Here is a 12349-nt window from a genome sequence, read left to right as displayed (position 1 = left end):
ATATCTGTCTGAGTGACATAAATATTCTCTTTTCCAAAGTTTGTATGCCAGTAACTCAAGAATAAATAAAGATATCTTAATATCATTTTAGATTCTGGTTCTTAATAAACTTTTCTTGTGGAATCATCATTATTGAGGCCCTAAATGCTTCACTCCCAGAGATACGAGGATCTCAATGCGGCTCCATTTGCGAATTGTTGATTTTCAGCATTTTCTGGTTGAAAACCAAATATGGTCATTTTGCACGTAGCCAATACTTTAGTTCTGATTTTGCTGTTGTGTAATGTATGATTCCAAAGTCCTTTTAAAGTCAACAAGAAACTAAAACAGACTCATGTCCGTGTTATTCTAAAGGAAATTCCTTTTTTAAATCCACTTTGATCTTCTGAGGTGTGTCAGATGAGATTAATGCTCGATTTACTGGATTATACTCTGTCTTTCATTACAGCTACTTCAGGTCAAGGTAAGGTCTCCTGCAGGATTTGTTATGGTATAGATGTCTTCAGGTCATGCTTCAGTGGTAAAGCTCCGGGTCTCGGTGGAAACATCTGCAGGCAGGGAGGAACTGATTAAATCTTAATTAGGATTTCACAATAGATGCACTTGTTACTCTGAGGTTGGCTCGCTGTATGTGGGTCAGTCGCTGAGAAGTGAGGTCAGTGTGTTTTCACTGGGTCACTTTATTGACATTACAGCAGGTGAGAGTCTGAGATGTTTTCTTTGAGATGATAACATGCTTAGAAACTCTCCCTGCAGGCCGATGTGTGGCGGATCACAGATAGAGTCCATGGGAATTCCAGATCACTCATCCATGGCTAATTAAAAATCACAATGCTGGCTTCTTTGAATTAAACATGATCCATTCCAGAGGTTAAAATATATATGTTGTCTTTTTTTTCTGGAGGAAAAAAGGCTCTTTTTGCATGACGAGGTAGATGAAATGTGATATTCTGGTTTCGTCTGCCTGTAGTGACTAAATCCAGTGACGTAGAAAAATGCTAACCATAATTTAAACGCAAGCATATACTATGTGAGATGGTTGAAATGTTTTTTGTTTGTCAGTGTGTGGGTTTATTGTGTGACAGGAGCGCATGGGTGACTGACAGCTGGCTACAAAGAGGCATGTCTGTTTAACCCGGTTTGTCTCTAGAGACCTGTCAAAATTCACTTAGCTGTCTGTCCTCGTTAGACAGGCCACACAGACGCCGTCCTGCTGCCCTGGAGGTCGTCACGGTCAAAACACATGCAGTGTCTTAAATACAGGGCTCGGCTTATTTACAGTCTGCTCAGTTCATATACCGCAGAAGATGTGTCCGCTGGGAGCATCATGCTCCGTTGATTTGTCATTATTAACGTCAATGTGAAATTAATTTAATGTAGGTTCCTAATGCTATAGTGCATGATTGAACCATGCACATCATTCCAAAGGGGAAAAAGGGTTTGTTTACATCATCTTTAGTCAAAATGCTCCACCTCCGTAATGACATTGCTGTCACAGTTAATTAATGTGGTTAAAGGAGTAGTTGACCCAAAAATGAAAATATGCTAAAAAAGGTACGTACCTACAGGCAATCAAGGTGGAGATGAGTTTGTTTTTTCATGGGAAGAGATTTGGAGAAATTTAGCATTTCATCAGTTGCTGACCAATGGATCCTCTGCAGTGAATGGGTGCCGTCAGAATGAGAGTCCAAACTGCATCTGTTAATGTCTTTGTAAGAAAACTAATCCATCATTTTGACATTTTTAACTTAAAGCAATTGCCTCTTGCTAAAATGTGAGTCCTCTATCCATGTTATTGCTTTTTCCAGAGATGAAGTTATTTTGTCTGAATCAGGAGAGAAATCAAGCACCGTTTACAAGCAAAAACAGTTCTGGATTTTGATGTGAGAGGACAACAGGGGATGTACTTTTTTCACTGGAGGAAGCCTTAGCTATTATGGATTATAGACTATTATGTTTTTTTTGGCCAGAAGCAACAGTTTAAAGTTATAATACCTTGATGATGGATTTGTTTCTTAACACACAACTACCTTGTAGCCTTACAAGACATTAACTGATGGACTGGAGTGTTGTGGATTACTTGTGGATTATTTTGATGTTTTTATCAGCTGTTTGGACTCTCATTCTGACAGCACCCATTCACTGCAGAGGGTGAGCAAGTGATGTTTTCTCAAAATCTGTTCTGATAAACAAACTCGCATACAGCGCTCACAGCTTATATTTTTCCCTGTTGAATATCCTGTTCCTAATATGTCACATTATGAAAGTGAAATGGGCTGCAGATGCTCTATCACTTGTATTGCGGATATTTATGTGGGTTGAGAAATTAGCTTTAATCCATAACCAGCAACAAAACAACATGAAGATGCATTCGTGAAATGCAGTGCATTCACAAAATGGGTTCATGAATTATAATTAGTGGATGTATTTGGCACAGAAATGTTGATTGGTGTAATTGTGTGAGAAGCTGGAACGTCAAAACATCTGGCAATCCTCTGAATCAGCCTTGATTTTTTAAGAGGGCAGAATTACAGCCACATAATGCAAAACCAAATAAATAAGCTGAATGAAGAGTGAATTTTCTGTGCACAGCTGTGGCCCGTTGGATGTGCTTTCAGCTATTCAGACGCAGAAGGTCACGCTGAGTTCACAATCACACAACATGACCAACATGGGGCTGAATGACCCCAAGAGAGCCAGATATCCAGTGTCTGGAAGCATCACGCTAGATTTTGAGTGATAGCTGTTATGGGCATGAGTCACGTGTTCTCGCTTGACTGGATGACTGGAACAAACAACAAACAGAAAGTCAAGCCCTGATGTGAATCACTCGGTTCACCATGCGAGAGCTGTATGATTCTGAGACTCTCACTAAAGTGGATGGATTCATTAGAAGTCCGCTTATAATGTTAGATGTGGTTTCTTGTGCCAAAAAAAGGTTTTCGCTTTCGGAAACATGGAAAATTAAACAGGCTGTTTGGCTTGTAAAGACAAAATGAAATGGCATTTGCAACCCATTTTACCTTCATAATGTGAAAAATAGGAAAATTCAACAATGAAACGAGAGATTCAGTGCAAAACACAGAGCACTTTGTTTTATGCACTGGAAATGGATAAGCTACATTATTACTTTAAGTTTTGGAAAGAGTTTTGAATATAATCTGTGTGGCTTAAATGTCATCAGAAATATATACACACGTGGTCAGAATTGTTGGTACCCATGGTAAGTATGATCAAAGAAGGCTCTGAAAATAAACCTGCATTGTTAATCCTTTTGAGCTTTTATTTTTTTTTAAATCACAAAAATCTAACCTTTCATTGAACTAAAACAATTGAAAATGGGGAAAAATCTTATTATGAAATGTTTTTCTCAAATACACGTTGGAAACAATTATTGGTACCCCTAGAAATTCCTATAAGTAAAATATAAGTATATTCCCATTCATATTTACAATTTTGAGCACTCCAGGGTGATTATGAACATGAAATTATCCAGCCATGGCTTCCTGTTTCACAGAAATATAAATAGGAGGGAAAACAAAGTCCAAATTCCCTTAATCATCCATTACAATGAGAAAAAACAAAGAATATATTTCTGATATGCAGCAAAAGGTAATTGAGCTTCACAAATTAGTGAAGTGGCTTTAAGAAAAGAGCTAGAGCAGTGAAAATTCCCATTTCCACCATCAGGGCAATAATTAAGAATTTCCAATCAACATAAAATGTTACGAATCTGCCTGGAGGACGTGTGTCTATATCGTCCTAATGCACGGGGAGGAGGAGAGTTTGAGTGGCTAAAGACTCTCCAAGGACCACAGCTGGAGAATTGCAGAAAATAGTTGAGTCTCGGGGTCAGAAAACCTAAAAAAAAAAAATGGTCAAACAGCACCTCCATCACCACATGTTGTTCGGGAGGGTTTCAAGAAAAATTCTCCTCGCTCATCCAAAAACAAACTCCAGCATATTCAGTTATCAGACACGACTGGAACTTCAAATGTGACTGCTTTCTATGGTCAGATGAAACTAAAAAAATGAGCTTTTTAGCAGCAAACACTCAAGATGGGTTTGGTGAACAGCGATAAAAAGTACCCCATGTGTACAATGAAATATACTGCTGTATTTTTGATGTTGTGGGCCTATATTTCTGCTGGAGGTCCTGGACATCTTGTTTAGACACATGGCATCATGCATTCTATCAAATACCAACAGATGATAAATCAAAAAGTGACTGATTCTGTTAGAAATCTTATAATGGGCCATGTTTGGATCTTCCAACCGTACAATAATCCAAACACAAACCTCAAAAACAACACAAAAATGGGTCACTGAGCACAAAACCAAGCTTCTGCTGGCCATTCCAGTCCTCTGACCTGAACCCTGTAGAAAATGAGTGAACTGAAGAGAAGAAGCAGCAACATGGAGCTGTGAATCTAAAGGGTCTGGAGTGATTCTGGATGAAGGAATGGTCTCTGATCTCTTGTTAGGTGTTCTCTAACCTCATCAGGTATTATAGGAGAAAACACCAGAGCTGTTATTTTGGCAAATGGAGGTTTCAAAAAGTATTGAATAAAAGGGTGCCGTTAATTGTGGCCAATGTGTATTAGAGAAAAACATTTATTTCATAATGATATTTCCCCCCATTTTAAATTCTTATTATCCAACGAAAGGTTAGATTTTTGTGATTTGTTTTAAATAAAAGATCAAAAGGAGTAACAATGCAGATTAATTTTCACAGCCTTCTTTGATCATATTTACCAAGGGTACCAACAATTCTGACCATGTGTGTACATGTATGTGTGTGTATATGTGTATGTGTGTGTGTGTGTGTGTGTATATGTGTATATATATATGTGTGTGTGTGTGTGTATATATATATATATATATATATATAAAATATCATATCATATCATATTTTACTCTCAAATCAAAAAGAAAAAAAATGTGTATGTGTGTGTGTATATGTGTATATATATATGTGTGTGTGTGTGTGTGTGTGTGTGTATATATATATATATATCATATCATATCATATCATATTTTACTCTCAAATCAAAAAGAAAACAACAACAACTATGTTTTAAATGTGCACATTTGAGCCTATATAGTTTACAATGTGATTCATCAAGTTTCTGAGTAGTTGGAAATGTAGGTGGGCCAGGGTTATTAAAATGTGAAAAAAAAAAATCATTGCATTTTGTTACTAGAAATAAAATAAACTTTAAATGAAATAAAATATTTTAAAAACTTAAACTTATTTTATTTAGGCTAATTGTGAAATCAGCATTTCTCATTTTCAATTAGTTTAACTTGATGTACTATAATAACAAAAAATAAAAATAAAAACTCTATAGAGATATTGTACCAAATTACTAAACCAAATTACTAAATCTAAAACTAATAACTAATTCAAAACATTAATAAAAACTGTAGTGCCCTAATCATTCAAAAATAACACTGGGCGGGCATATTTGAATGTTCTCATTGTATGATTTCTGAACAACCTGTTTTTGCAGCTTAATTTCTATAAGTGGTCTGACTAATGAACATTATGTCTGCATCGAAAATCAGAAGTGTGTTTATTTCAGAAGTAGCCTGTCAGTGGTGCAGAGTGCAGTTGTATGAACTGGTGCAGTATGAGTGAGTTCAGACAGCCAGTGAGATGTGAAATCCAGAGAAGAGACGTGGACAGACAGGCTCAGTTTCTCTGCCGGTGCACTGGTGCGCAAAAATGCCCTTTCTGGCGCTGGCACCCCTATCACTGTGCCCTCTGGCATGTGCCCGCTGTCCACAAATACACACAGACGTGATGCAGATCCCTGTCCGGCCATCTGCCACTGATCTAATGATGTCCAGAACCACAAACAGACTCCCAGCCACTTCCTCTCACAGTCTCACTGATCAATAGTGCTGTGTAAATGAATGTAAAGTCTGCGAGTGTTTGAGAGACAACGGCGTGATGCAACAAAACTAGATCACTCATTTTAATTAGCGAAGGTGTCACTGCAGCCATCTGACAATGTTGCTGTTTCAGTTTTGCTTCACTGAATTACTTCAAGATTTGCTTTTCAGGGTTTACTGATATTGGTTACTACTGTTAATACGAATATTCCCTCTTTCAGTTTGTCTGTGGGATTTTTTTCTTACTATATGCTTGATTGTTCACCAGGTGAGTTCACTTATAAAGAACAGCACACTGGTTCTGTGAATGTATACCGTGGTATTAGTGGTTTTGGTTATGCTTGTGTGAGGAGATACTGCTAATCACTAATGTCAGTCCAGCTCAAACCTCTTGTAATGGACAGTGATGTGAAGCTGATGTCTGCTGCCATCTACTGGTGTTTAGAGCTCTGTGTTTGCAAATGAGTTTGGTTGATAAGTCTTTGTGAGCTGAAGTTATTCACCAAACAACTGTTAGTTTCCCTAATGGGTCAATCTCAAGAAAACATGATTTAAAAAATGGTAAAGCCTAATTTATGAAATGATAATTTGTTGTTCAATACAAAGTTGTTATTCAATCAATATTTCAATTGTTATATATTTTATTATTATTATTATTATCAATATTTTAAGTATATGACTTGTGCAAAAAAAATAGACTTCGTCTTTTTTATGCAAAATGTAATTTCCTGGGTTTTTGTTTGTTTGTTTGTTTGTTTTTGATTTGCAAGTAAAATATGACTTGCATAATGTCTTATATCATATCATATTATATTATGTCATATTAAATTATATTATATTAATGTAATGTAATTTCCTGTTTTTTTGTTTGTTTTTGATATGCTTGTTAAATATGATTTGCATAATATATTATTATATTTTAATTTATATTAAGAAAATATTGAATGACTTGACAAAAATTTACGATATACAAAGTATAATTTCCTATTTGTTCTTTTTGATTTGCAATTAAAAATAATTATATTATATTGTTATATTATATTTTACTATATTGTATTATTATGTAATATAGTGTCATTTATTCTGTCCATACTTTTACCATAATTAGATTTTTTTTTTTTTTTTTTTTCATAAATTATGAAAATATAATGCAAAAATAGGCTTGATTTTCTTTGGGATGTTGTATGAACTTGAAATTTATTTGTGAGATTCATCCTGATGTCTGTCACTCATCTGTTTAAGTGCACAAGCATTCTCCATATCAAACTTATCAAACAGTTTTTCTGTGCCCTCCTGAATTAGGTTTCCTCCCGTCAGCAGCGTATAGACCGTATCTTTTTACCCATGCTGATAATAAGATAGGTCTGTTGAGCTTTTGTCAGGGTAATCTTATCTGCTTCTGCCCCATCAGCCTCACAGGCGCACATTTTAAAAAGCATGTAGGAAGGAGTTTATTCAACTGCGGTGGCAGTATCTGCTCTGACTGTCCCACAGCTGGAGAGAGAGAGGGAGAGAGGGAGGGTTTCGCAGCTCCACCCTGCAGTATATTTCATGTCATTTTTCTCCCACCGCTGGCCGGGTGTCTGTGTGATGGATGTGTGGGGGTCAGTCCTCCGTCAGAGCAGCTTGTATTGTTCTCTGAGCGTCCAGGGAAAGTTTCAGCAGTCAAACAGAGCTTCAGACATGCATGTCGAGGACTGAGGAGCCGCATGTTCAGCTCGAAAACAGTGGTGAGTGTGTCTTTTCAGTGGTGGGTTGGCTTTGTTCTCCAATGGAACTTGTAAATGGACATGTTCTAAGTAACTGTCATGGTGCTTTAGATGAGTTATGTGTGAATATGAATGTGTCGTCAATAGTTTTAAGATCTCTTCATTGATGCTGCTCGAACTTTCAGGTTAGCTTGTTTTAAATCTGTAAACTTCTGCAATTATATTTCTGCCTAAGCTTTTTGTAGATGATTTTATAGCTCATTTCAGCTTTAGATTGTGTCTTGTTTTGAGTGCTTTGTTTTTAAGAAATTAAGAAGTTTGAAAACCTCCTGCTGACTTGCATTAGAATGTTCAGTGTTTGCATACAGAATTCCAATTGGTCTTTTTTCTTATATGTATTTGGATACAGAATATTTTTCAATGTTTTTTTCCTTCTTGCATCTGTTTATCTTCAGCACTGACACATTTATAGCATTTAAAACATACGACAACTTGCCCCATCCTGACATTTGTGAAAAAATCATAGACTTTATGAGAACGTCCCATGTGACAACTAGCCCCGTTCTGCTCGGTTTAATCTGAGAGTTCAAGCTCGTCTGGCTCTGATTATGGTTTAGGAGATGTTGTCATTCATTCAGTTGTTCTCGCTCAGATCCTGAACACTACAAACTGTGTGAACGTCCAATTTATAAGACAAGATTGCAAAATTAGTCTATTTTTTTTTTTTTTTTGTACTGTAAATTAAAAGTTTGGACATTGACCTTCCAAAGTCAACACTTTATTTGCTCTTTTCTATTTTTGAGATGTCCATTTGAATATGATCAAATAAAGGATGGGAAAAAATGTGTGTGTGATAGATAGATATACTATATCTATGGCATTACAACCAATGATATATCAATTTCTTACAATTTAATATTAAATTGTAAGGAGCTTATGAATCATTGTAGTATTTGTTGTAATGCCAATTAAATCATGCAGTTTGCGAATGAGTGAGTGAATAATATGTATGTGTGTGTGTGAACTAAAGACAGGAAGTGGCTGAGAAACAGACAGGAACAGATCAGAGCATATGTACTTGATTAAAGAACCTCTTTGGTTTAAACGTTTCATCACGTTCACGAATCCCGCAGGCAGAGCGAGAGAAACTCATGAATTCCTCACACGCTCGGAAAGGTCTCCAGCTGCACAGCATAGTCATCGTTTATAAACTTTTAAGACGTTTGCGCTCCACATTTGTGCGTGGGCTAATCAGTGACAGTGATGCAGCTGAAATGTATCCTGGAGAATTGCTGCTTGTGTCATTTCCTGTCTCCCGGTGCCACAACATGTCCTGGCTGCTTTATGGACTGTGTGTGTGTGCAGATTTAGGTTTGATACTGATGTGTGTTTTAAACGCTTAAGTTGATATTTGTTGACAAGTATATCAGGATCTCTGGTTTCCTTCAAAATGAATCAGAGGAGGAAATGTGTGCACTTTAAGAAGTTGTAACAGAAACATTTGAAATGGATTTTGAACATTTTCTTAAAGGAAATCATACTTGTAAAAGTTGCTGCCAAGAAGCTTGGGTGTTCTGAATAGTACCCAGGTGTTACTAAGTGGTTGCTAGGTGTCGTTTCTCACTGAAAGTCTATGAGATTATTCTGGTCTATAGATATGACTTCTGTGTATGTCTGCACCTCGTTTGATCATATACCAGACCAAAATAAATATGAATAAGAAACAGTGACTGCATAGCACTGTGCTAAAAACAGTCTATCGTTGTGATGGCAAGTTTGGAATAAAAATCCGGTTTAGAAAATGTGTATATTCAATATTCCTTATTCTTCAAATTCCTTATGTTTTTGTTTTTCATGCACTAGATTTTGGGTTATTTGACTTTTCATAGCATGTTGCTTCAGACTGTAATCGAAAGAAAACATACACTTTTAAATGTTTATGTTGTTGCATTTAATCTGTTAAACTAATTAAAATATAGATTTCAATTACAATCATTTAAAAATCATTTTTGTCAAAATGAGTTTTTTTTTTCTCTCTTACAACAAACTTTACAGTTTTATTCTGAAGGGTTTTACAGAGAGGTTTAATCATATATTATTCACCTGATTTTTATACAACATTTTATTCATAAAGGCATGGTGAAAATGATTTTTTTTCTCGTTGTTGACAGTGTTTTTTGACTTAATGAGTGATTTAAAAAAACAGATACAAAATCCCCACTAATATATCAACGAGAATTTTGAACCTGTCTTTATCCAGTCTTCAGATTTCTGTTCTGAAAATATATGCAAATAAGTGCTTATTTGATTAGATAATACCTTATTTGCATATTTAAACATAACATTTCAGAAAACTTGTAATTCAAAAGATGTTTGGAATTCTTAATTTAATCAATCAACTGGGAAAGTACTGTATGGCAGTGATACATATATTTTTTTTTTTTACCCTATTCACCTGGGTCTTGCTTTAAAATAGCCGTCCTCATGTAGCTGCAGTCTGAGTTTGGCAGCGGGCCTGTATGAAATGTAATTAATGCGACAGCCACATTCCCCTCAGAGATATCGTCTCCCAGGAGCTGTTGAAAACTAATTGAGGTGAATGTGGCGTGACCCTGGGCTACTCTTACAGTCCTGCTGTCAGATAACCCGGGGAATTAGAGCCATTATAGCTGCTGTGATATTCCCCTCATCCCATTCATCATGCCCAGGGTCCCTGGTTAATGAGGAGGTGCAGTAGACTCCTGTTTGACCGGCTCCCCAGAGAGGAGAAGATAAATGAGCTGCGTCATCCCGACTCATGCTGAGACCCTCGAGCCGCTTTCATTCTGTCCAGAGTGGTGTGACATTGTACCCCATTGAAAACCCTGTTAACTAAAATGTCATGCTAATGTCCCGCTGGTGGCTTGAGAAGTTTGATGTAAGGTTGAATTAATTAATTGTACTGGTTGGTGCTTTTATGCTCAGATTTGCATTTATGTTATGAAGAAGGAAATAATTTCTTGGTGATTAACATAAATTCTTGGATTATATAAGAGTGTCAAATTTACTAATTTACATTTACATTTACGTTTAGTCATTTAGCAGACGCTTTTATCCAAAGCGACTTACAAATGAGGACAACTTTACATAATCATTAGTTTTTATGTCATTGTAAGAATTACGTTAATGTACGTTATTATCATGTTTAAAATATTTATGATAATATATTCAAATATTAGTCCATTACATTTACATTTACATTCAGTCATTTAGCAGATGCTTTTATCCAAAGCGACTTGCAAATGAATAAATATTTACTATATAAATGTGTGTGTATATAAATTATTTATATATATATATATATATATATATATATATATAGTATATTATTTAGTTATTTGTTTACTATTATATATTTTTATATTTTACATTATGTAAATAAATAAAATAACTAACTAATGATAATTAAAATTATTTATATATATATATATATATATATTATTATTATTATTTTTTTTAGTTATATATATATATATATATTAAATAAATATAATGAATAATAGAATAATCTATATAAAATTATAAAACATTTTATCAAATTATAACATTTGTTTTATTTATTTACTTTTTACTAACTAACTTGTATGCATGCATACAGGTTTTTCATTTTGGGTGAAATGTGACCGGGATATGTTCATAAGCTTTGTGAGAGTTTTCTCTTTGACGCTTTATAGTTGATTTCCATGCATAATTCATATGTGGTTATGGTCAAGTCCTGCACACATACAGTATATGCGGCTTCAATGCATGAATACTTCATAGCTCTTTTTAACAGCTTGAAAATTGCTGTTTGCATGCAATGAAAGGGCCGCACATAGGAGACAGCAGGCAGATCATGTGATTGGACCATAATAAAGTGTTTATCACAGGCTGGCTGTGTTGGGCAGCTCAGATCGGCCTGTCACAGAGCTTTTCTCTTCAGTATCGCTGGCTTTCTTAACTGATGAAAAGTGGCCAGATTTCGCGCAGCTTTGACTGGAGGGCATGTCACTTTACAAATGAATGGTTCTCTCTTCGAGGACAGTCGAGCTAGTCACAGAGAGCGCGACCACGAGACCCCTGTGCCTCTCGCGCTGGAGGAATGTGCATGTTTTCAGCCGGATGAAGGAAGCGTCTCACGAGTATAAGAATCTATTCTGTGCTTCTGATCTTCTCTGCATTCGTCGATATTAAATTACAGCATTTTCTTGAAGACGACACTGCATTTTGAGCCATTTTTAGCAAATTGCAGTTTAGCTTTCTAATCCAAGACATGCTTGATTATTTGAATAGAGATCTCCCATGTTTTTTTCATACATTTCTGGAGGACTGTGGGAAAAGAAATACAAACCGTAGGTCAGAGTTTCACAGCGGTTACTCTACTTTTAGATTGTGTCTGTGAGAATACAGAAGCAAACCACAGTATGACTATAACTGAGAAGAATGAGTGTCTTAAACCATCTGAACAGTGCTAAACACACTAGATATGCGTGTCGTCAAGGTTCATTTGATGTTATTAGAGGGGGTTGTTTTTGTATTGCAAGTTCTTACCATCCAATAAAAACGCACATTTTCCTTTCAACCAGAAATGTACATTGTTTAAAGGAATAATTCACCCAAAAATGAAGATTTGCTGAAAATGTTCTCACCCGCCATCCAAGATGTAGATTAGTTTTTTGTTTTTTTTTCTTCATCAGAACAGATTTGGAGAAATGTAGCATTCC

General features: G+C 35.7%; 1 protein-coding gene across 2 annotated transcripts in view; it reads left to right on the top strand.

The window, feature by feature from the left end:
• The first annotated feature begins 330 nt into the window (after positions 1-330).
• The window catches only part of sash1b (SAM and SH3 domain containing 1b), a 33837-nt gene continuing 21818 nt past the window's right edge, over positions 331-12349 (top strand). Inside the window, exon 1 of one of the 2 annotated variants that reach the window (XM_058748932.1) lies at positions 331-463. Coding sequence is in view for 1 of the 2 variants with exons in the window: in XM_058748931.1 (XP_058604914.1) it covers positions 7608-7628 (21 nt within the window). In the remaining variant the exon portion in view is untranslated. Of the gene's footprint in view, positions 464-7478; positions 7629-12349 lie in introns of those variants that run through there. The other variant, XM_058748931.1, reaches the window with a different exon arrangement.

The sequence above is a fragment of the Onychostoma macrolepis genome, chromosome 17, assembly GCF_012432095.1.
Source record: "Onychostoma macrolepis isolate SWU-2019 chromosome 17, ASM1243209v1, whole genome shotgun sequence".
NCBI lineage: Eukaryota > Metazoa > Chordata > Actinopteri > Cypriniformes > Cyprinidae > Onychostoma > Onychostoma macrolepis.
Note: the sequence above shows the minus strand (reverse complement) of the source record. Positions and strands in the feature narration are given on the sequence as shown.